This window comes from Grus americana, chromosome 2 (assembly GCF_028858705.1).
Source record: "Grus americana isolate bGruAme1 chromosome 2, bGruAme1.mat, whole genome shotgun sequence".
Taxonomy (NCBI): Eukaryota; Metazoa; Chordata; class Aves; order Gruiformes; family Gruidae; genus Grus; species Grus americana.
Window position 1 is genome coordinate 151039747 of NC_072853.1, and position 25135 is coordinate 151064881.

The 25135-nt window shown below is 37.3% G+C and overlaps 1 protein-coding gene across 1 annotated transcript; it reads left to right on the forward strand.

The window, feature by feature from the left end:
- The first annotated feature begins 1171 nt into the window (after positions 1 to 1171).
- On the forward strand, positions 1172 to 24717 carry YME1L1 (YME1 like 1 ATPase). Its single transcript, XM_054815214.1, has 19 exons — positions 1172 to 1450; positions 4211 to 4342; positions 6871 to 7033; positions 8419 to 8517; positions 10857 to 10966; positions 12116 to 12266; positions 12359 to 12466; positions 13276 to 13358; positions 14207 to 14297; positions 15890 to 16042; positions 17388 to 17520; positions 17833 to 17895; positions 18425 to 18537; positions 18908 to 19063; positions 19769 to 19920; positions 20620 to 20746; positions 20846 to 20919; positions 21559 to 21645; positions 22801 to 24717. Exons 1-19 carry the CDS (start codon positions 1421 to 1423, stop codon positions 22942 to 22944), a joined length of 2169 nt encoding a protein of 722 aa, XP_054671189.1. The 5' UTR covers positions 1172 to 1420; the 3' UTR covers positions 22945 to 24717.
- The last annotated feature ends 418 nt before the right edge of the window (positions 24718 to 25135 follow it).

Here is a 25135-nt window from a genome sequence, read left to right on the forward strand (position 1 = left end):
AAATGATAATAAAACCCCAAAATAATTGGAGAGCACATGGAAAAAAATAGCACAAGGCAAAGAAAAAGGATGAGTATCAAAGATGAAATTCTGCATATGTAGATGCCTGTGCCCATAATGTCTTAATTTAGATTACATTTTAACTGAATGTGTATATAACACATATAACAAATAACAGTATTTAGGTTATTGATACGTATTTTAATTTCTACAAGTTTTTTGTCTACATGTAGTATACTCTAACTCCCTGCAAAATACTTTCAGTACTTCAGGAAGGCATCTTGAATAGCGATTGTAAGGGATGTGACATAAATGACACAAATTCTTGCAAATTTGTTCCATGTGCAGTGGTTACGCCAACGTTGATCCTCTTGCCACTACACTGCGGAGCTGGCAGCTGCTCTGCACTTGCAGCGGCAGCTCCCTGGGCACGGCTTGGTCTGCGCACAGTGTGACTGCCCTGTTTCCAACTCAAATACCGCCCCCACACACACACTGGAAGTCTTCGTCTGAGCAGGGTCCTGGTATTCCGGGGTTTAGGGGAAGCCCTCGGCCTCAAAGCACCCTCTGCTTCTGCACGGGTGACAAAAGGAAGACAGGGCCGAGCACGCCCTGCGGCCCCGCTGCCCTCCCCGGCCGGCTCAGCTGACAGAGCGTAGGCCACGCTGGCGGCCTGGCTCACTCCTCACCGCGTGTCACGAATCCGTCCCTTCCTGGTACTTGGGAGACGAGCCGCGCTCTGGCCGCTCCCTGGAGGTGATGACCCTCGGACAGGGGCAGGCCTGGCAAAGCCCCCGCGGGGCCCTGCCTGCTTCTCGCCCTGGGCATCCCCGGGGCCTGGCTACTCCCGCTCCCCTTCTCCTGCTCTTCTGCCAGCCTCGTTGCTTTCTGTGCTGGCGGTCCCCGCCGCCTTGCCCGCCCCGGCCATGTCCCGGCCCCGGCCATGTCCCGGCCTCGGCCCCGTCCCGGCCTCGGCCCCAGCCGCACGGCTCCCCGAGGCAGCGGCCGGCTCCCCCTGCAGACGGGCCTGCTCGGGAGGATGGTTTGTCCCTCACCCCCCTCTTCCTGTAGCTGATGGTCTGATCCCGCACGCGTCGTTGCCGGGACATGGGGGTTACTAAGCGGCCTGGTTGTGAGGCGGTGGCTGCGCGGGGGGAGGGGAGAGAGAGGAGGGAGAGGTGACCCGGAAGCTCTACCATCTCCAGCCGCTTCCGGGATAGCCTCGGGCCTGGTCACTGCCGGCCGTAGGGCGCGGCCATTTTCCCGAGGAGCGGAGCCGTGGGGATCTTCTGCTGGCGGCGGCGGCGGCTACCACAGCGACTGAGCGGCGGAGGCTGACGGGCGGGCACGGCTTCTACGTCTGGGCTGGGAAGCGGAAGAGGCGCCTGTGGTCGCCGCCGCCGCCGTCCCCGCAGGGAGGATGTTTTCCTTCTCTACCGTGCAGCCTCAGGTGAGGGGGCTCGCGGAGCACGCCGGCGGCGGCCCCGGCCCGTTGCGGTGCGCATTTCGCTGCGCTTGGGGATCTTTCTCCACTAGGCTGCGGCCGGGGGCTCATTTCGGGGCCGGGTGGAAGCGCTAGGGAGGCCCGGGTGTTGCGGGCCTCGGGTGGTGGAGCCGAGATCCGGCTGCCACGTTTTTGGGGCGTTGGAGAGCGTCGACCGGGCGTGAGCGAACGAGGTGGTGGGGATGACGACGATGCATCGCGGGGGGCTGCCGGCTCGGCGGCACCGAGTGTCGCGGCGGGGAGAGGAGCGGGTGGGGCTCCAGCGGCCGAGGCTTCTTACCTGGGGGAGAAGTACGTTAATGGGGGAGAGAGGAAGGTACGGTAAAAGCCTGTAAAATCTGAAATGAAGAAGTTATCTGGAGGTGTCGCTTTTTAGTATCTCTTTTTGCAGTAGAAGCAAGGAGGGGTGGTGTTACTATAGCTAAACTGTGCTGTTAATTGTCACGGGTTGCTGTGTAAACCAAAAATAAATGACTTAGAAATCGAAAGAGTTAGTGGAGGAAAAGTCCCTCAAGTATCTGTTACGTAGAACAGTCTGGATGCGATTGCGAAGGCATTTCTTATTAGGGAGTGAGTGTGATGGGACTAGTGGGTTTTACAGACTTTGGACCAGTAGTTTTATTTTTATGTTTTGTGTTAGGGGGGGTTAGTTTGTGACAGTCTTATTCCACAATGGGATTTACTTGTTCTTTCCAGATGTGGATAATGTGTTAATTGCTTTTGTTAGTGGAACTTGAGGTGATATTTTTAGGAATGTGTCAATCCACCTTTTCATAGTGGGAAATGCAAGAGGAAAGCTTGGTTAGTAGTCGGGATGCTGGCTTTGATCTCTGGAGGCTTTATGGCTTTACCACAAACTCCCAGAGTTTAATAATAACTTTGTACAATTAATTCTGAGGCAGTTTTCATGTCTCACAGCATTGCCTTTCTTGATCTGTCTAGTCAACACAGAGATGGAAGTTCTTGTGGAAGGACATTCATAGGCAGAGGCTTAATCAGGTATCGTTCCAACAGCAAGAGTTGCACCCTGACTCTCTTCCCTAGTGATGTGTAATGAGACTGAGGCATGTTGGAATTACTTGTACTGAACATTAACAACAGACATAGTTATGTGCTAGAGGAGGAGCCCTGATATGTGCTGCACCTGGGCTTCTGTACTGATTCATGAGGTGGTGCCACTGAACTAGCCAAGTGCTGCTGAACTGCAGAATTGACTGTCGTATGTGTATGTGCTTTGTATAGGTTAGTTTGATACTTAGGGATGTTGCTAAAGTGGGGGCCTAAGGAAGAAAACATAAAGGAAACTTTTGGGAATAATTTGAAACATCTGTTTTCCCTGCATTATACAAGCTATAAAAGTATTCCTTTATAGATGAAAGTAGGTGTTGTTTGGAAAATAATACAGGAGTCAATAGTGCTTAAGAATGGTGATCTCTGAATTAGTAAGTTGTTGATAAATCCTTGTGATTCAGTGCTAGTCAAAAACAGCCAGTGAGCTTTCTGTTCAAGTTGGTTCAACAGTAACCAGCTTGATAAGATCTGTTGCTTAGATATCTGTCCAGGGATAATCTAGAATTTACAGTGTTATAATATTTCATATTAAAGTCTGCAATTAAGGCCTACCACTAAATAGATAGAGTACCTCATTTACCGTTCTTTTTCTGTTTATGTTGTTTAAAGAACATTACTTCTCTTCTGTGGCTGTGCTGTGAAGTCTTATCAGAATGGTGATCTTGGTGTCTGCCAAGACACAACTAAGATAAGTTCAGGATTATTTTAATTGAACACCTCTTCCACAGAAGAGAAAGTTCCTGAATGAGAGTAACAGGTTTTAAACATTGTGAGAGATGGTGTCAACTTCCAGACTTTTCAATGTAGACATTGTTAGCTATTGGTTTTCCTCTCCTTTTCCTCCCACTATTGATTGTGTTTCCTTATTTGTGTCTTTTATTGCTATGTGGGGAAAAACATCTGTTTGGCATGTAAGTTAATTGTCTGTGATGGTGGCTTGGTGACTACAAGGGAAAAACATTGTTTCACCAAGTTTTGTATTTTATTTGCATGAAATGATTGTTAAATTTGTAATATTTGTCAGAAGACAGTCACAATCCTTATTGTTCTGCCATCTGGTTGTAACAGCACATATCTAACACAGTCAACAAGTGATACATTAAAAAAAAGAAAAAAATTGAAAAAATACTGCAAAGGAAGTATTAAGTGTAGTAGCAATTTTGTTTCCCTGCTGTTTCAGCTGAGAACAATCTGTAAGTTGTCTGTCATCATTTTTTTAGCTAAACATTGTCTTAAGTACGAATTGAGGGCAGTCTTTCCATCTCCTAAGTGCTGATGATCTGTACCTACTTCTGTACTTGCAAATCTAACGATTATTTTCTTTAAGCCATGCTTATGTTTGAAAACTAGGAAATGCAGCCTCTTTTTTTTTTTTAATTCTTCCAAGCTTTGTGAGCTTCTAATCTGTCATGCATACTTACCTTTATTTAAAGAAAAAAGAAAGTTTATCAGCTAACACTGTGGTTTTGAAGGTAAGTTCGTGTGGTTTATTACGAAGTCCTCACTTAAAAGGCAATGTACAAGATACGCAATTATAAGTCAGGATTTGGAATGGAGATATGTTTAAATAGTTTAAACAAACTTAAGTTGTTATCTGTTTGTGGTTTGTTTTTTTTTCTCTCTCTCTCTCTCCAGGCTACTGTTCCTCTGAGTCACCTTATCAATGCCTTTCATTCACCAAAAAGCTCCACTAAGACTGCCAGCACAGCATCCATACAGCCTGCCCAGAGAGACACCTCCCCAGACCATGATCCTCAGAAGAGTGAGGTACAAAAACCCTTTGGAAAAAGTGGTGGTTTGTTTTTAACGGAATTAAACTGATACTATTCAGATTTAAGTGAATTTAATATTTGATTCATTTTATAAAATAATGTAGTGCAACTAAATGAAACAGAATGTTAACATATCGAATGTAACTTTTTGACAGAACTTAAGTAATTCAGTGCTTTGGCAGTAAGGATTCTATGAAAATACAGTATTTCATTAATAAGGAAAAAAGCTAGTATTTGTCTTTGTAGTCATTCACAAATGAGAACGGAATTTATTTTCACTTTCAACTTAATGTTTCTTGCTCTAAAGTAACAATAACTTTTCTGTTAATAAAGCCCTTATTGTCTTTTCACTCTCTGAGTTCTAGCAAAGTTTGCTTCATTATTGCTTGTGAGAAAACAAGCTGTAACTTGAATTATGTTGAGGGGTTTTGAGAGATTAAATAGCATATTTGCATGTTCTTATTTTTCTATTAAAATATCTTTCATTATCACCAGGTATTTTTTCTTCTTCACATTGAAAATCAAAATACAGAAAGTGCAAAGTAGTATCAGATCTTGCCACTTCTTTCAACTTCTTACAAGTCTTATAACTAAGAAAATGTTTGAGAGGAAATACACAGTCTCTCACTAATTGCAGAACTTTGGAAATCAGCATGGATTGTATTAATCCATGGATTGTGATTCCATTGTTGGGGTTTTTTTTGTGATTCTGTATTTGCTTCTGGTGATAAAAATTTATTTCAGTGGGAGACCCGAATTATTTAATGAAACTAAAAGTGTATTTCTTTTATTCAGGTCTATATTTGTCTTTCTACTCAGCAAGAGAATCAGATCTCCTTTAAATACGGAGGGTGTTTTCACATTTAATATTTTCACTGTAATTAATCATATACCTGTTTGCTTCCTCCTAGCATGATAAAAGTATAAAAATGATAATTTAAAAAGTCTTAATTGAATTCTTTTAAAAGTTCTTAAAGCAAGTTGATTAGACTATAATAAACCTAAGCTTAAATAAAGGTTAAGCTCAAATTTAAAATCAGCAAATATTGACATAGTACATGCTATTCTACTATTGAATAAAATCAACCTATTAGAATGGCAAAAAAAAAAAAAATCATTACTTGAGAATGTGAAGCCTTGATGCTACGAAGTTGAATCTGTATTTGGAAGTAGTAACCATTTCTGAAGGGTCACAGAAAATGTTACATTTTTTAAATTATTTGAATCTTCTACTTAGCATTTCAGTAATTTTCCAAGTAATTAAGCTGAAGTAGGAAGGCTAGATCTCCTCCTTTAAACCATGTGTAAAAGTCCAGTAATGTTTAAAAATGTATTTGTACTTATTTTGAATATAAGTAGACCAGAAGCAATCTACCCTAGCCTTTAAAACAGAACACTTTATAGTTTAAAATGGATTTCTTAAGTAAACAGACTTTGACTATGGAGGTATTCTGGATGCATCTAGAAATCTGTTGTAAAAATGCTTGTTTTGACATCTTATTAAAGTATTTTTCATGTATGTCTTTATTAAAATGTAGTTTCACCTTGAAAGTAGATCAACATGAAGTTTACATAAACAATTTAGGAAAACCAAAAATATCCATAATGTTTTAACAATCAACAATTAAGTATCTGTGCAAATACATTTAGAATAGCTTGTCACTTTTACTTCTCAGTTAAGAAAATATTACTGCAGAAGCAATATTGAGAGGCTGATAGATACTTTAAAGAGTCCAAACCAATACATATTTTTAAAACATATTCTCCTATAGAAAGATTTTTTTCCTATCTGTAAAATACTGGATTAAAATTACTTTGATCAAGGTTACTTCTTTAACTCAAGTATATGTGCCTTACCTCCTTGGTTTTTTTCATAGTTTCTTTGCTTTGTAGGAAACCCCAGATCCTAGTACTTACCCTTTTCCCTATGGAAACTTGCCTTTCATTATGTGTCTACCCAGCTCATGGCTTTTTAAGATTTTAACTTTGGGTATAGTTTCTAAATATCCAGTCTTTGTGCTGCTGCTAAATCTGTGCTATCTGCAAAAATGCTAGAAAAAAAAAAAAGAGGTTGGAGGGATTTTGCTGTTTGCTCACTTGGATGAAATATAATGGCCGGATATTGCTGTACATCTTTCCCCCCCTCACACTCTCCATTTGCTCTATCATAAAGAGTACAAAGAGTTGGAAAACCATTCCCCCCGCCCCCAGGCTGCTTCAGTCAGGGAGCAGGAAGGTGTTAAAAAGACTGAATTGGGAAGAAAATATGCTTGTCATAAATGTACTGTGACAATGAATATATCAATGTATGCAAATGGAAAAGTTATTCTGCATTGACAGTAGCAACTATTCTTTCTTTAATCATGTCCTTTAATGTATTTATCTTTATTTAGAAAAACTTTATTTGTCTGAACTCTAAAATATAGATGCTATACCGAGCCAAAAAGTTAACTAAACTATTCTTAATTTTTTTCCCCTAAGGTAATCTTAAGTAAATTTTGAACCTTTATTTCTATTTTGCAGTCTGTACTTAATTTAAGAGATCTGGGACTGTCTGATTTGAAAGCTAACCAGTTCAAAGAATTGGTGAACAGATTGCTTCCTGGCTACTGTGCAGAAAACAAAGTCTCTTCGCAGTGGCATACATCGTACATCTCTGCCGAGTCCTTCTTTGAAAATAAGCATGGTATGTTTCAGAGTGAAGTGCTAATGAGAACTGGTGATAGTTAGATTATAAAGGTGAACACAGTTATTTAATCTCTTGTGCTGTAGATAACGCGTAGTTTAAAAAAATCTTTAATGAAAAGAATATTAATGTATTTTTTATTGTATACAGGTTGTCTCTGGTGCTTTTGAATCTTGGGAATTTTAGAAAATTCAACCCAGAATTTGGAATTATTTCTTCAAATTCAGATTTGAAGTTGGCTGTTATTAAACTTGTCTGAACTCAACTGTAGTACAAGTGCATTGTTTCTTCATGATGAGCCTGAGCTATACATTTTTTCACCGGTTCGTTTCACCAAATAGAAGAAATCAGATTTTTGCTAACTTAAAACTTGTAACAGTAATAAACATCTCCAGTTTACATTAAGTTATTCCGGTTTTGCTTGAAGCAACATTACACAAGGACATGAATTATAAAGGAACTCAGGGTGGCAAACTGTTAATGATCCTTGTAGAGTATTTCATTATTGAAATAAGCCAAGAGTAGTTCCTTACAGTTAAAGATGTTTTGTTGGGATTAGTCTTAAATACAGGAAGCAAGGCCATTGTAGATGCTCAAGAACATGTTAGAAAAAGAAGCATATAGCCACATTCATGATACTGCCTATATACTATTGCAGTTGGGAGAAAGAACATAAGAATAATATCCTAGGGTGCTATTAGAGGAAAGGTATTAAATTGCATTGTGATGTAAGAGAAAAAAAATTAGCCCGGGGTAGTTTCCTGAATGTGAAGAAAGTTGCAAATGCTTCAAAGCTTTGATAGGTTAACATGCAAGCTCACCAGACTGGTTGTTTCATTCACAGTTGAAAAGGCAAGGTTTATTTCTTCTTGTTTCTGTATTGCATGAGGCCTGTATCATTAGGTAGACTTAGTATAGTTTAAAGTGTTTTCATACTTTATACGTAGTCTGGTTTAAAATACCTATGAGCATTCTGTTCTTTAAAGCCTTTGAAACTGAATGATTGGTTGAGTGCTGGTCCTTCAGCTTCATGGAAAATCTTTGGATTCCTGTCCAGTCTAGATAACTTTATTCAGCTCGGTACAGATGTGCAGAGTTTTCCCTCCTAGATACGGTTGCAAATTCAAGATTCTGGGTACCAATTATTTTTGGAAGTTCTAATTAGAAAAAAATCTGGTATATTGCAAAGTGCCTGACATATGTTAATGCAAAGAAGTTAATCATCTATGTTCTGGTAATGGTTAATTTGTTTAATTACAGATGCCTGAAGGACTGTAGTAAAATACAATTAATATTTAAGAAAGAAAAAAGAACTTACATGAGAAGTAATGTTTAGTTGTCATTTAATATAGAGTGTATTTACACTTTGCTGTATGTTTTTACAGGTTTTGTGGATGTTTTCAGTGCTTTACGCTCATCTTGTTTGTACAGACAGCATCCTAATCCCCTCCAAAATTTCTGTTCAGAAGTTCGGTGTTGGCCAGGTATGAAAAATAAACTACGCTGTTTTTAATCTCTGTAATATCTTTTTAGTCTGAGAAAGTATTTTTACTTTTATCTTAGAGGCATCACTCGGGAAACACCGGTAAACTTTCAAGATGAACTTTATATTGAAGTTAATGAATCACAAAATTATTTTTGCACTTCAGTAGAATCACAGAATATCCTGAGTTGGAAGGGACCCATAAGGATCATCAAGTCCAACTCCTGGCTCCACACAGGACCAGCCCAATCAGAGCATATGACTGAGAGCGTTATCCAGATGCTTCTTGAACTCAGTCAAGCTCGGTGCTGTGACCACTTCCCTGGGGAGCCTGTTCCAGTGCCCAACCACCCTCTCAGTGAAGAACCTTTTCCTGATAGCTAACCTAAACTTCCCCTGTCGCAGCTTCATTCCGTTCCCTTGGGTTCTATCACTGGTCACCAGAGGAAAGAGATCAGTGCCTGCCCCTTCGCTCCCCCTCGTGAGGAAATTGTAGGCTGCGATGAGGTCTCCCCTCAGTCTCCTCTTCTCTAGGCTGAACAAACCAAGGGACTTCAGCCTCTTCTCATATGTCTTCCCCTCTAGACCCTTCACCATCTTTGTTGCCCTCCTTTGGACACTCTCCAATAGTTTTATGTCCTTTTTGTACTGTGGCGCCCAAAACTGCACACAGTATTCGAGGTGAGGCCACACCAGCGCAGCGTAGAGTGGGATAATCACTTCCCTAGACCGGCTAGTAATGCCGTGCTTGATGCACACCAGGATACGGTTGGCCTTTCTGGCAGCCTGGGCATACTGGTGACTCATGTTCAACTTGCTGTCGACCAAGACCCCCAAGTCCCATTCAGTAGTATGTTTCCATAATTGTTAGTAAACATGGTGTAACTATAGAATCTTGTTCAAAGATGTCAGTATTTGTGGATTGTATTCTTAAACAATGATAGATGAGCTGACTACTTTTGAATCAATAAATATGTTGAATTCATCCAGATGAACTTTCTAAGGTGTTGGGTGACTGGTTTAAACTATCTCTGGATGTGTGATGGGTAATAAGAAGGCTGCATTAGCAAGAGCGTAACCAGGAGCTCAGGGAATTCAGGTATTGTCCTCTAATCGGTTCTTCTGATGCTATATCTGGATGCTGTGTCTGGTTTTGTGTCCCATGGTTAAGTGAGAGATGCTGACAAAATGGAGATAGGTGAGTGATGGGCCACAAGGAACGGTGCAGATTTTTGACTTTTTAATCTATGGGGGAAGCTGAAGGATCTGAGGTTTTAAAGTTAGCAGAAGAGAAGACGAGGAGTGATGTAATTGCTATTGGATGCATATTAGTTACCCTTCTCTTGTACACCTCAAAGAAGAGGCAACAATTACAAATAAAAGCAAAGGAGATTCCTGTTGGAAAACTTTCACAATGAGAATGGCCAAGTTCTGAAACACTGTCTGGAGAGGTTGTGTTATCTTAATCCTTGGAGATTTTCAAAACTGAGCTGGATGAGGTCCAGAGCTACCTGATCTGATACTGAAGTTAGACCTTTTTTGAGCAGGGATTTGACTAGATCACCTCCAGAAGTTCCTTTTATCTGGTGCTATTCTATGATAACAGAAGGCTTAGTTAAAACTATATAATTGACCAGTATTGGTGATTATTTTAAAACATAGTAGTGAAAGATGATAAATATTCTTTGCTTCTGTGATTTATGTGATAAAATCTCCATCGTAAGGTTTCTTATGTGATAGAAGATGACGTATAGTGCTATAAGCTCACTGTGTTTACATAGTCTCATTTCTTTTGTCAGTTTCTAACTTAACAGCACATCTCAGATCTCTTCAGGGCACCTTATCAGCTGAGCTTTTAGAGAGAGCTTATCTTTGAGCAGTAACCTTCATTCCCATCCTTCTAGACTAGCTTCCAAATTTTCATGTTAGTCAACCTGCCTGGATTTAATTCAGCTATAGGTCTCTTCTGTTCCCTGAGATAGTGGTAGGGTTGGCCAATTATCTATAATACACAACGTGAACTCTTGATTATTTTAACAAAAAAATTATCCACTTACATTACTAAAACTTATTGGTTTATTTATCCAGTTTATTACTATTAGATCCAGAAGTGTCTTCCATGCAGTTTTCTGGGTTTTTTTACTTTTTTCTGTCAGGCATCTTAAACAGATTGCTGTTTGCAATTCTCTTCGCTTTCTACTGTGGATATGTTGGGAAGATTATATTCAGTGTATTCACGATAGTCTTTTTCATATAATGGTTTCTGAAATTTCTTAGGCTGGTTTTTTAATAGTGGTAGTAACAGTTTTTAACTTTTTTCTTTATTATTACTACTTTAAGTTTACATACAATCACGGAACTTTAAGACTTTGAGATCAAGAGCAAGACGTCTGCAGTCAACCTCTGAACAATTCACAGAAACAAAAAGTTCACTTTCTTCACTTTTGAAGGTAAATATGAGTAACCTTATGAAGTTGTTTGGAACTTATTCAGACCATCTTTTTTTCTTAAATGAACCTTCACAATTTATCAAGGGTGTTTTGTTTCATTAGTGTGAAAAATATTCTTAATTCTAAAACATGAGCTAATGACAACATACTGGTTTTCTTACTAATACACAGTTTTGCTTCCTATATCATCAATATAAAGAGTATTTTAATTTTTTAGGATAGTAGTTTCAGAGCATGAAAATGATTTTGGACTCTAGAAATGAAATTCTTCATATTCTGTTTTTGTGGCTTTGTTAAAATAGCTTGGAGTCAAATGAAGTATTCATTTAAACAGAAATACAGCTAGTTTAACGTACAAGATGATACATTGTTTTCAAGCAGTTCAGCATGTGATTGATGTTTTAAGAATACTTGTGGATAGTATATTTTTAAGATACAAAAATTTTAAACTTGGTATTTTTATGAGTTACAAACTCACTTAAATACTTCTAATTCAGCAAATAACTATCCAGGCTTGGAGTAGCAAAGCACTTAACAAAACCAAGTGAACATAGGCACTCTTTGCTTCTAATTGGTTGTACAGAAGTCAGGCTAATTAAAGCATTTGATCTTATTGTGTGTGTAAATTAGCTTTGAACTTTCCCCTTCTAGGCATATGTGGTTTATTTCATCTGTGGACTAGGTATACCGTGGATAAAGATAAACCAGAGCTAGCTCCATGCAGTGCTGCTCTTAAATTTGGTGGGACATGTTAGATGTATTTGATCAAGCTCTATCAAAACTATACTTACAAAGATATTTTGCATTTGGAAATTATTTCAGATTGATTCCATGAAGCAAAAACCTTAAGCTAATAACTCCCACTGAATCCAGTGTACAAAGCTAGCTGTGTACAAATCTGCCTTAGGCTGCGTTTTCTCTTTGGAACTGGGGTCCAGGAGGGCTCTGAACCTGACCTCTTCAGCACAGATCAGGGTGCTCCATTGTGATTCCACACTCAAGCTACTGCCCTGTGTCATCTAACACGTAGCACCTGAATTATATGTGCTTTTATTTTACTTTTTTCTCCTCACCCATGCTAGCCAGATAGTAAGTTAACTATGTATCAAAACTTAGTGTATACTAACACTGCTTTGGAAATTGTTTTAGGGCTTTATCCTGAGAAAGCGAAGAATTGATGTTGAAAACTTAGAGACGCTAATGAAAACAAAAAACATCCCAGAGGCACACCAGGATGCTTTTAAAACTGGTTTTGCAGAAGGCTTTTTGAAAGCACAGGTATTCCTCCAAAAAACACTTGGTAAGTTGTTTTAGTTCATGTATCTTGTCTTTGCATTCAGAAAGTAGTTTATTTCAGCCCATACTAAAACTTTTTTTTGTTTTCTTTTACAGATTCCTTAAGAAGATCACGTTTGCTTTCTTTTTTTCTCTTCGTTCTTTGTTTTTATCTTGCTATATATTCATCATTTTTACCTGGGAAAGGTTCCTTTTCTGATGCTGGTTAGTTAAGTTTTTTCCACACTGTTTCACTTTGTTTTTTCCAGCAGGCTTAGCACAAATTAAATGTGTTTTGACATTATGATTGTTTTAGGATAACGTTTCAATGTACTAATGAAAGAGAAGAGTTACATACTGCTTTTGGCTACAGGCTTTCGGACAATAGTTTGACAAAATGTTTATGGAGACAAAGAAGTTGTCTGTTAGTATAATTATTTTAATTCTTTTGATGAAACAATTACATGGAACCAAGCAGAGTAGTAGTCAGATTGTTCACCAGTTATGTGTTTGTCTTTGAATTTACATGAAGTGTTATCTAGACCAGCAGTAGGTAAAATGGTTTGATTTTTATTTGTAATCACAGCTTAGTTTATAGCAACTAGGTACTTGCATGGCCAAATTGTCATCTTCAGAAATCCACTGGAAATAGTGGAATGATGAAAGGCTGAGCTAATGTAAATGGAGAATTTTAACTTCATGCTAAGTTGTCACCTGGCTCTCAAGAAGGTTAGGGTATGTGCAGAAACACTGAGGGAGAACTTCCGGCTTTGTGTACATGTTTTTGGATGCAGGGCCTTCTGTCCTACAAATGACTAAGAAGCACTTACATCACTGAATTAATTGCAAATATTGTAAAGATTATTTTTTACATCTTATTCTTGCTGGACACTTGTAAATGGAAACATGCCCTTTTAAAAGGGCAGGTGTAAAGTTAGTGGCACAATAGTGTGCATTCAAGTGCAAAGTTTAGTCTTGGATTGAAATGACTTAATTTGTAAATTTGTTGTTCATCATCTGCTGTTTGCTGTTAGTACGCTTTCGAACATCGAGTATCTTTGATGCAGCAGTTGATCCAATCCAGCTGAAAAATGTCACCTTTGAACATGTGAAAGGGGTAAGTTCAAAAGTAAAGTGTATGTGCGTTCTTGCTTAACTAATCATTGTGAGCCTGAAAAATGTCTTACTCTGTTCGAGATTTCTTTGTATGAACTGAAGCCTTATGTATATATTGACCACTCAAAGACCAAGGAGGGTTTTAACTACTCTTATTCTATTTTATCTTTGTGGCATTTCATACCTTATAAAAGGTGTACTCTTGACTTGTTGAATCACGTTTTAAAGGCTAGAATAGCAAAAGGCAGGCAATAAGTATCCATGCTAATCTATTTTTTGCAAAAGTTGACCAATACAGGAAGACAGTAATGCCATTTGATCATTACTGTCTTGGTACCATCTCTTTCAGATATCTGATATTAGGATAGGAGATACGGAGATTCCCAGGAAGAAGTGGGCATGTTCCTGCTGATGGGATAGCTTTATTTTTTCTTTTCAGCTGTTCTTTGGCTATCAGTGGCAAAATGAGGATCTCCCCTTCTCCTTCCTCTTAGATAAATAGATAGAATTAATCCTTTTTAACTAATTAGACTACTATCTTTAGAATTTTTTATTCTCTACTTATCTTGTTGGTCAGATCTGGTCTTGAACTGTTCGGTTATTCCTTCAGTATTATTAACTTTAGTGTTTACTGATTCCTATGAACAGTTCTAAGAAATAGGTTGAATTAAACTCATGGACACTTGGTATCCACACAAATTCTGTAGTACACTTTTATCTCCTCTTTCTGTTGTTTATTTTTGATCAGTACACAATTATAGACTTAGTCTGTAATACAAAACTCACAAGAAAAGATGCAGTATTTCATAAATGCTTAGTTACATTTTGTGTCATGAATTTAACATGTAGGTTGAAGAAGCTAAACAGGAATTGCAAGAAGTTGTGGAATTCCTGAAAAACCCACATAAATTTACTGTACTAGGAGGTAAACTTCCAAAAGGTAAGAATCATCGCTCAGCAGAAGTGAAAATCATATGTAGCCGTGGCTGTCTTTGTAGCTTTGTTCTAGTCTGAATGACTAATTTACAGTCTAGCTTCTGAATGTTTTTTCCTTTAATTAGGGAATCAAAAAAGTATATAACTAAAATGGGCCTAAATACTACTGTTTTATTTAGTTTGTATCAGGGAAAAATAGTGAAATAATGATAAACATGGGTAGGGGATTTTCTTGTTTGTTTAAAATATTTCAGGAACAAATGGCTCTTCAGAGAGAGCTGCGAAAGCTGTTTTATTAAAGGATACCCTTAAATGAGGTTTTAAATTGATCATTACTGCCTACACCTCCCAGAAAACTTGAGATCTCTGAGATAGTCAGATAGAAGAAGCAAAGATGTCTGGGTACATCTTACATTCAGCAGAAGTTCAGTGATAACATTAGGGGTAATAAGCTATGACAGTGCAAAGCAGTGGACTGTAGATTCCAGGCAAAAAGCCTTTCAAAAATCAAACCTGTGTTTATGATTGTTAGCAGCTTTATTTACGGAGTTAAGAATCGATATTTCTTTTGAAGTCCCAGGTAAACCATTTAGAGATGATGCACTGAACTACAAAATTCTTTTACTTTATCACTGAACATAACATAATATTAAAAAAAATATTTACTGATAAAGTTATGTATACTTGGTGTTTGAGTAGAACTTTTATGTAGCCCAGAGGTTTTTAGGTCTGGCTTCCCCCCCCCTTTAATTGTCTCTCTAAGCATATCTTTTTTTTTAAAGTTAATAGCTTCCTGTCACCAAATTTTTTAATTGTGTTGTACCTTTTCTCACCTGAGAAAGACATGTAACATAAGTTTAGTCTTGAAAACTTACCCAAGGTAATGCAAAACAGAACCTGTATTTTGCAAATGAATATGTTGGGGTTAGACAAAACTTACTGTGCCTTCTTTAGTTATTAAACTAATGTACAGTAGTTTTTTTATCTTGAAAGGCAGAGGGTTTTTATGTAACTGAACTTCTTTTAAAAGAAGGCCTTTATTTCATCCGTAGGGCTTTCAGCACCTTTAGTGCTTGCTAGCTGTTTTCAACAGTTTAGAAACAAATGTTTTCATTTAAAAGGATGATTAAGCTTGATCATAGTAGAAGGCCAAGCGAATCTGAAATAGGTCAACATGGTTAAGTCTGTTTCCTGTTAGTGCTCTACACTGTTTGAAGTCAATTACTTGGAATGATTTAATTTTTAAAAAAAGTTCCACTTTCAGAGACAGCTAGGAAACTGTCAGTTTGAAGATGACACTGTCAGGGATTCAGCTGCTAAACTCAACAGTAATTTTGTAGAATACTTCAGGCTTATGCTTCTGTTTGATAGACTCAAAAGTCTTTGTTTAAATATGGATCAAAGTGTATCTAGAGCTGTTCTAGGAAGCTTCTTCAGACTGCAAATAATGAGCAGTATCTGAAATGGGCTGTTAACAACTTTTTGAAGCCAAATGTAAATTATTTCTTCTAATGATGGAAGAAACAGTACCTGTATAATAAGACTGTGTGGGTTTGGTGGTTTTGTTGTTGTTTGGTTTCTTGCTTGTCTTTTTAGGTATCCTGTTAGTTGGACCGCCTGGTACGGGTAAAACTCTTCTTGCACGGGCTGTAGCTGGTGAAGCTGATGTTCCGTTTTATTACGCATCTGGATCAGAGTTTGATGAGATGTTTGTTGGTGTAGGAGCTAGTCGCATCCGAAGCCTATTCAGTAAGTTAAGTTTGTGGTTTTGAAATCTTTTCATGTGCGAGATTAAGTATTCAGTGTTGTTTACAAGGCTTGATTAGGTACAGTTCTGGTTACTGCAAAGTAGTACTGTATGAGGCTAATAAATAAAACTTTAATTTTGTAGCTAAGTCTCAGAATTCTGTGAGCATCAATTAACTGTAGAATCTTGGTAGCTGTCAGGCGATATTATAGCAAAAATCATAACTGATGTTACAACACTCCCAGAGAGAATAGAAATAATTTAATTAGAAATGTAATGTCCTATAAACTAAATGGATTATTTTTAAATTGTAATTTACTTCTGTCATACATAAAGTATTGTAAATTTGAACTAAATTGTAAAATTAAAATAAAACATAGTGTTAACCTTCTCAATTACCTCCCTCATATTTTTATATTTTTCTAAATCTGCATTAGAGCTTTATGGCATCACAGTGTAGCACTAAGTTGAGATTTTCTTTCTTTCACCCATCAACAGGCCCAGAGTAAAGGGCCTTTTAAAATTATGTTTAGATTGATAACTTTCACAGAAAAGGCTTTCTATTTTCAGTATGCAAAAAAAATATTATCAGGAGGAGGGGGGAAGTCCAACTTCTCTCTTAAATGGAAGATTGATAGCATCAGGCATATATGATGTAGGAAGTAGTTTGCATTTGTAGAAGAAATGTGACTTGCTTCACATGGAAGGGATGCAAAATGTAACCTTGTTACATATTGTACCTTAAAATGTGCATTTCTTTCTGTTGACCACAGAAGTTTAGGTGACTGACTTGTACGTTAATATCAATGTTATAGCTATGTCTAGCTGGGTGAGAAGACTTGCATGCTGGTATGCATGTACCAGTTGATGGTCTTAATGTTTATTATTGCATTTTTATTTTGTGGTTTTAATACCTGTCAACTTGAGGGTGAGGTCTTCACTGTTAAAAATAAGCAGGCTCTATTAAAATAAATTAGTGTTTAGACTCATCACGTTTCATATTGTTTTTAATAGGTTGATGTTCTCCACCCCAAGCCTATGAAATAAACTGTTGTAGGGAGTTGATACAAAATACAATAATTTTCTTAGTCTGTTTTACTAGTAATTTCTTGTAGCATGATAAGAATAAGCTGATGTGGAGATGAAGAACCTTGCTTCTCTTTGTATCACTTCATTTCAAAAACATATTCCTTTTTTTTTAGGCTAAAATCAAGACAGTTCTGGCAATGTCTCATAGAACACTTTATAATCCAAGAGTAATAGAAACAGTAGAATCCTAAATTACATGATATGCTGTCTGTTCCTTTGTGTGGTTGAAGTGTCCTTCTGCTATTTTTCTTTTGTCAGGGGAAGCAAAAGCAAATGCACCATGTGTTATATTTATTGATGAGTTGGACTCTGTTGGTGGGAAGAGAATTGAATCTCCAATGCATCCCTATTCAAGACAGACCATTAATCAACTTCTTGCTGAAATGGATGGGTAAATATATGGATTCTGAGGGCACAGAAGGTGCTTGACTGACTGGTATTTTGAATATTTGGGTGAATTTGTCTTCCTTTGACAGCTTTGATGTTTTTTGTAATTTTTTCATAATGCTTTTAAGGATATAAAATTAAGATGTTTTTATGACCACTTAAACGTGGTCATTCTTGGATCACATGTTGTGGTTTGATAGCGTGTTTTTGACTGGCCAGTTGAGGTCATCTGAAATAAGAAATAGAAGTAGTTATTGACAAAAAAAAGGTGTAAATTCTGTCTTTAAAAAAAAATCTTATGCTTTTTTCCATACAGCTTTAAACCCAATGAAGGTGTTGTTATTATTGGTGCAACAAACTTCCCTGAAGCATTAGATAAGTGAGTATAATGTGTTGATCACTTTTACAGAGTGTGTATTAAGAAACAAACAAAAAAATGCCCTGCAACAACAATGAAGTTGCTTATTATAATCTTTGAGTATTTACAGTGTTATAGCTGGGGTTTTTCCCCTCTTACAGATGTGTCTTGACCAGTTTTGGCATTTAAAAGGTTGTTGAGTTAAATATGGAGAAATAAGTAACATGCTTCTAAGCATCTAAAATTTCTGGAAGTTTTTCTACTTAAATTGATCGGCTGTATTCTTTCTTCACAAGGCAAAATTTTCAAATGCAACCCCCCCCCCCTTTTAAATGGTAATAAACACTTTTCATCCATCTTTTTACAGATGGATAAGAAAAATGTATTCTTTGCATCTGTGCACCAGACGTAGTCTATATCAAAAGACATAGATGCATAAAGACATCTGTCTCTTAGAAATATCAGATGGATTTTTGTTCGTTATATACATTAGTAACAGTTTACTGGAGCAGTTTTTTAAGTCAATGTATTAAATTGTCTTTTCCCTTAGTGCTTTAATACGTCCTGGTCGCTTTGATATGCAAGTTACTGTTCCCAAGCCTGATGTAAGAGGTCGTACAGAAATTCTGAAGTGGTACCTTAATAAAATAAAGTATGATCCATGTAAGTAAATACTTTACTGTAATATCTTTTTGTGTAACAGTTTTTATGCTGGATCAGTCCACTCATGTGTTAATCCTTTATTTCATCAGCAATTGTGGTTTTACTCTGTGTCTCAGTAAAGAACACAAAAATTGTCTAATACGTAGCGTTACGATAGCTTTATGAGGTGGTGTTTCTTTCTAGTCCCCAATAGTCTTAAGAGTTAGGTTTCATTTCTTTTAAAGCCGAAAATTTTTTTTTTAATGCATTATTTTTAATAGAACATGATTCTAGGTTATAATTCGGTCATTTCTTGGTATTTATTTGTGATACAAACTTTTTCAGGAGCAATGTGGACCCTAATGACAAGTTTGTTTGGTTTTCCCCACAGCTGTTGATCCGGAAATAATTGCACGAGGCACGGTAGGGTTTTCTGGAGCAGAGCTTGAGAATCTTGTAAATCAAGCTGCCTTAAAGGCAGCTGTTGATGGAAAAGACATGGTAACCATGAAAGAACTAGAATTCTCCAAGGACAAAATTCTAATGGGTAGGATTTTATACGAAAGACATACATATATGTTACAGTACACAGGGGTTTTCTTGTCTGATTAAGACTTCTACAGAGAAAGAGGGAAGTTTTTGTGCTGTTGGTTTTTGGTTTGCTGTTGTTTGGTGGTGGCTGGTTTTTTGTTTGGTTGGGTTTTTTAAACAAATAAGTCTTCTGTTAGTTAATTCTGAATAGAACCTTTTGCCACCAGAGAGTAGTATGTAAAATCTAGTATGGAATACATTCTGTAAGACTACTTTTTATCAAAACTGCAGCATGTTGTACTTCAGCCTAGAGGAAGAGACAGGCTTGATTTCTTGCCCTATCCGTACTTACTCCTAAAGGAAAGGAGAGAATAAATGACCAGAAACCTAGAACTTCTGTTTGACTAACTTGTCATGTGATAACACAGAACTAAAACATCTGAGACATATACACTAACAATCTGGTCTGTTCATACTTAAGAAATGGAGATTTCTCCAATAATCAGACTGCATTTTAAAATGTTGCATTAAAAGCAACGTGTTTGTAGAGTATATTGAGGTCGATTTTAGACACCAAAATCCTACTCGTATATGTTTTGCACTTAATGAGCATTAGCTAATTTTGCTTGCATGCTGTTACTTTGTGCTCTGTTTGTGTATATGTAATGTGTGGATTGTGGTGGCCAGCTGTACAAAAAAGTTTAATGTTCCTCTGTTTAAGGACCTGAACGTAGAAGTGTAGAAATTGATGAGAAAAACAAAACCATCACTGCTTACCATGAATCTGGACATGCTATCATTGCGTATTATACTAAGGATGCAATGCCGATCAACAAGGCTACAATCATGACACGAGGAACAACGCTTGGACATGTGAGTATTTCTAGAATTTTATGGTGGTTTAGTGTTGAAGAAATTGTCAACAATTGTTGTAATTATGTTAATTCATATTGTAGTATGTTAAAATACTCAGTTATGAGCAATCTCTTGGGAAATTCACTGGTCATCTTTTGTGTGTGATAGAAAGCTTTCTTCCTTCATTTTGAAATAAAATAGCATATGCTGGTATAATAGTTCACATACACATGGGAAGAAATGTAAGTATGTTTGAGTCTGCTGCACTTAAAATAGCACCCAACAGTGAAACTTTGAAGAATGTCTGAAGGACTGGAAAGTAGAAGCATTGCTCAGCTGTACTTTTAACACAAACATCCTTTATCAAGTTTTTCTTTGCCCAATGTGACTGAATCCTCCAGGCAAGTTGATTTGTGCTCGCTACAAGTGTAGGGAATAAGGAGAAATGGATGGAATAGATTGTTCTGTTTCTTCTGGTGGTAGGTTTAAGTTGCTTTATTTTATGTGGTGCTCATGGTCTAAGGAGGCTATTTCAGCTGGTAAACTAAGCACCTCCAAGCAAACCTGATGAGTGTGTAGAGTAGGAGGAGGCCCAGAGCATTCAAACTGTTGCATAAAAGCGTTTATATCCACTTTGGATATAAACCAGAATATTTTTCAGATTATTTCAGTATTTCTTTGTTTATTGTTACCTGACCACAGTTCTGTATCTTACAGGTATCTTTGCTCCCAGAAAATGACAGATGGAGTGAAACTAGATCCCAGTTGCTTGCACAGATGGATGTCTGTATGGGAGGAAGAGTAGCAGAAGAGCTCATATTTGGAAGTGATCACATCACAACAGGTCAGCTGATCAGTAGTTAAAAGAATTTTTGACGAAAGCTTGTGCACGGGCATTTTTAACTTGGTTTCAATAACTAATTTAAATCTGTTTGCTGTCTAGGTGCTTCCAGTGATTTTGACAATGCTACTAAAATTGCAAAACTGATGGTGACTAGATTTGGAATGAGCGAGAAGGTAGTATCATCAATCCTTAAATATTTATATGGCACAAAGAAACATTCTGTAACTAAACATCTATTGGCTGTCAGTGATCACAGAGACTAGTTCTGGCACAAAAGAAAGTAAGCCTTATGACTGGCCCTGCTAGAGAGAACTCAACTAGAAAACCCTGTATATTTGACAGTTTAAAAATTTAACTTGGAAGATCTTCACCTCAAAATTGCCTGGAAAGTTACTAATGTCTGCAGAAAATGTTTGGGTTTATTATAAACACTTTGAAATTGAGGATAATCTTGAGATCTTGGGACAGGGATGACAACATTGAGTTTTCTAGACTTCTAAAGAAACTTCTTTAGTCATCTCTATTACCCATCAAGTGTTAGTAGTCTAGGGATTTTGTTTTCTTTTTTAAATAAGAAAACACTTAATCAGGATCTGTACTGTGACCTGTTGAAATAGAAGTCTGCAGTGACTACATGGTTGATGAATAGGCTTCATGTTTTGTTTCTCTTGCAAGCACTTCAGCAAGCTTTTGATTAATGACTTTATTTGTTTGCATGTAGAAGCAATAGATGAGGAAGCTCTTATAGTGTTTTATGTCTATTACTGCAACAGTAGCAGGATAAAGATTTTTTTTTTTTGGTTGTCGTTTAGCTTGGTGTTATGACCTATACCGATACAGGGAAAGTTAGCCCTGAAACTCAGTCTGCAATTGAACAGGAAGTAAGAACACTTCTGCGGGTAAGATTCTTCCCCCCTCCACTCTGATACTTTTTTTTAAAAAAAAAAAGCATCTACCAAACTGAGTAATCAAGTAAATTATGTATACTGGTGAAAATACACAGGTGGATGAAAGTATTCCCAAGTATTTAATGTAGCTGCAACTTCAAATCTCTGCATATCAAAATTCTGTTGGTGATTTGTCATGCATAAGTAGTGAGAAACAAGTTGGTGGTGTTGGGTTCTTTAGTATACTCTTTACCGCTTCTTCTTACCTTTGGTCAGGATTTATATTTTGCCTATTCAATTCATAGCAAAAACAAAGTATGGCTATAAATTGTTTCAGAACAGCTGTGGATAATTTGTGGTACTCCCACATTTCATAACTTGCTGCTAAATCATTTTGTATAGAATCACAGTAATGGCCGTGTGAGGTCAGAGAGTTGCCTTTGCCGTGCCATGTTCCTCACAGCGATCAGTAGCAGATGCTTAAGGAAATTTGTAACACTCAATAATTACAGATCTTCCAGATCACTGTTCTGGTAATCTGAATTAGTTTGGTACAGGCAGGAGAACTGTATATATCATAACATTTATATGATTAACACTTTTGCTGCAGCTGTTTTAGTTCTTACATGGCCAAGTCAGTTCAATCTGTAGAAGTAAAAGTTGCAGCTGGTGATGCTGGCAGTGTGTGTCTACTTGCAGCAACTGGTAACTTGGGTAGCTTTCAGCTTTCTAAAGTACATAATACTTAAAGTTTTTTAAGCTTTTAAAAACTTTAGTCTTTGAGGAACATTTCTTGAATGCTGTAGCACTGCTCATAATGTAAAATCAAATATATCTAAGCAGCAAATTTTCAAATCCAGTAAGTCTTTTCTAAGTCATATGTAAAAATACTAAGGTTTGTCTCAGGATTTTATTTTTAGTCCTACTTCTGCAAAATACAAAGGTGGCATAAAGCGTGGTTTTTGTGGTGTTGTTTTTTTAATTATTAATTATGCCAGCTAGATTTTAAGTCTTCATGAGACAGGTGATGTGCTAGCTATAAAATGTAAGGCACAACTGTAAATGTTTGTTTCAAGCTGTATCTACCTGGAAGCAATTTTTAAAGCGGAATCTTGCTGGTTTTGTTCTAAAGTCTTTAAATCTCCTTCCACCTTTTTTTAATATTAGGACTCCTATGAGCGAGCAAAAAACATCCTGAAGACTCATGCAAAAGAACACAAGAATTTAGCAGAAGCTTTATTGAAATATGAGACTTTGGATGCCAAAGAAATTCAAATTGTTCTAGAGGGAAAAAAACTAGAAGTAAGATGATAACTTCTGGGATACAGTAACTGGTAATTTGAAGAATGTACATCTAGCAATGCAGTAGTCTTAATGCAGCATAGCCCTTTTTCCCTTCCTGATGTGCGTATGGCATTAGTGACAGTTGAATATTATTCTGTCTCTTGTGAGCTTCTGTTACTCATCTATTTGTTGTGTCTCATCAGAATAAGACAGACAAAATAAAGCAAGTTCCTCATCATCTGCTCCCTGTACTTTTCCCACAAGAAGTTATTCAGAAGGATAAATCTCAGGGTTGAATTCAGCATTTTGGTTCAGTCAAATGTGTTGCAGCTGAGAAGAAAACCATGTAGCTATACTGGTGTGTTTTGGCATAGCTTCCTGCATCATGCTGCTACGTGTGCCTTTGAAGTGACACCCCACAATATGTGCTATGGAATGTTTTATGGATTGACAGACTGATTTGTAAAACAACAGTACCTAGTCTAACTAGTGCTCATACTCTGAGGCTAGAGATGGCTTTTAAATAAGACTTCTGACTTAGAAATGTAACAAAACATCTCTAAGAATGAAGTGGCTACACAGTGCATCTCTATTAAAGGGAATTGTGGGAGCTCCATGTTAGACAAAAACATTAGTGATTGTGTTTTCAGTGCTCTTGGGGTTAAATACACACATGTATGGCTGGGATAGAAGTTTTACTGCAAAACCAACAGGCTAAACACATCTAAGCCTCTTTGGACCATGTTTTGGGCAGAACCGTAGCAGGGATAAGAGAAATACCTGTGACCTCTGATGTGCTGCTGACAAGATTGTTAGAATTTTTATTACTGCAATAGATGGATAACAGTGCTTTGACACTGCTTTTACACTGCAGGAGATTCTACACAACTAGTTTCTACAAATACTATGTATGGGCGTTTGATAATCCAACAGATAATCTCTTCAAAGAGGGCAGTATTGCTCACTAAAGAGTAGTTCAGACATGTTTGAAGCAGGTGTTGTTTCAAATAACATTCCCAGTTCTGTTCTACAATAGAAGTAGGGAAGTAAAACCTTTTTCTTTCAACCCTTACATAAACCTCTGGAAATTCTAAGATAGTAAGAAAAGTTTTTGAAAACAAAAGCAGTTTCCAGTCAAGTAGAAGTGATTGCTAGCAATTGTACGCCAGTATTCTGATCTCATGGAACTGGCTTTTAGAAATAACACATCTTGATCATAATCTTTCTGCACAATTAATTGTAGACTCTTGGGACTATAAACTTCTGTTGCAGAGAGGGCCTTAAGGTCACCATACTTGGACATTAAAATAGTTGGGCTGGTGCCAATAAATGTGAATGGAAGTTGGTAGCTAAGCTTAAAACTAGAAGTAACATAGTATTTTAGAATTTTCTGAGTGTAATGCTTGATTATAACCTAGTTTTTTAGTAAGAGCACATGCAAATTTTTTTTCCTTTCAAAACCAGGACAACTTTCTATTTGCCTATTTTTGTCAGCTTACTATAGTGACATCCCAGTGCAGTGTGGGAGAACTTCCAAATGTTATAAAACAGTATACCAAATGTCTAGGCTGACTAGTTACAGTTGTACATGTATTTTAGGAATATGCCAACAGAAACAGAAATATACTGCATATTTGGCATCTGTTTTTGGAGTAATAAAGGTTAATTTTAATTATGCATATTGGTTTTCTTTTTATTCACTGTAAATTGCTACAAAATGTAATACCAAGTTCCCTACTATGTAAATTGAGGTGTATAAAACATTTAAATTTGTAAATAAATTTAAGAATTATGGCAAAATTGCATTCTTTCTAACTAGATTTCTAGGGAATGTTCTCCCTAGAAATTCAGACCTTTTTTCAATTGCTGCTTCAGTAGTGGGACTTGAATGGGAACTTTTCCAGCTAGATAATGTGAATCTGTGTTTAGAAACAAAAGCAAAAAACCTTTTCACTTCCGAAGTCAGTTCAATATAGATTTTTACTGTCTGGTTTGGGGGTATGTCTCTGAGGTCTGACTTATTTTTTTTTTTTTTCTCATTTAAAAGCTTCTTGCTATATGCAAAGAAGTGAGCACAGTGTGTCCTGGTTCTGGCAAGGATAGAGTTAATTTCACAAAGAGCCAGGACAGGTGAGCCAAGCTGGCCGGGGGCTATTCCGTACCGTGTGACATCATGCTCACCATAAAAGGGGGCCGGTCGGGCAGGGGCGGGTTCGGT

Excerpts from the sequence above, each read along its gene's own strand:
- YME1L1 (XM_054815214.1), top strand. The coding sequence starts at position 1,421 with ATGTTTTCCTTCTCTACCGTGCAGCCTCAG. Across the intron at positions 7,034-8,418 it reads CTTCTTTGAAAATAAGCATG|GTTTTGTGGATGTTTTCAGT; the intron begins GTATGTTTCAGA and ends ATGTTTTTACAG. Across the intron at positions 17,521-17,832 it reads CTTCTTGCTGAAATGGATGG|CTTTAAACCCAATGAAGGTG; the intron begins GTAAATATATGG and ends TTTTCCATACAG.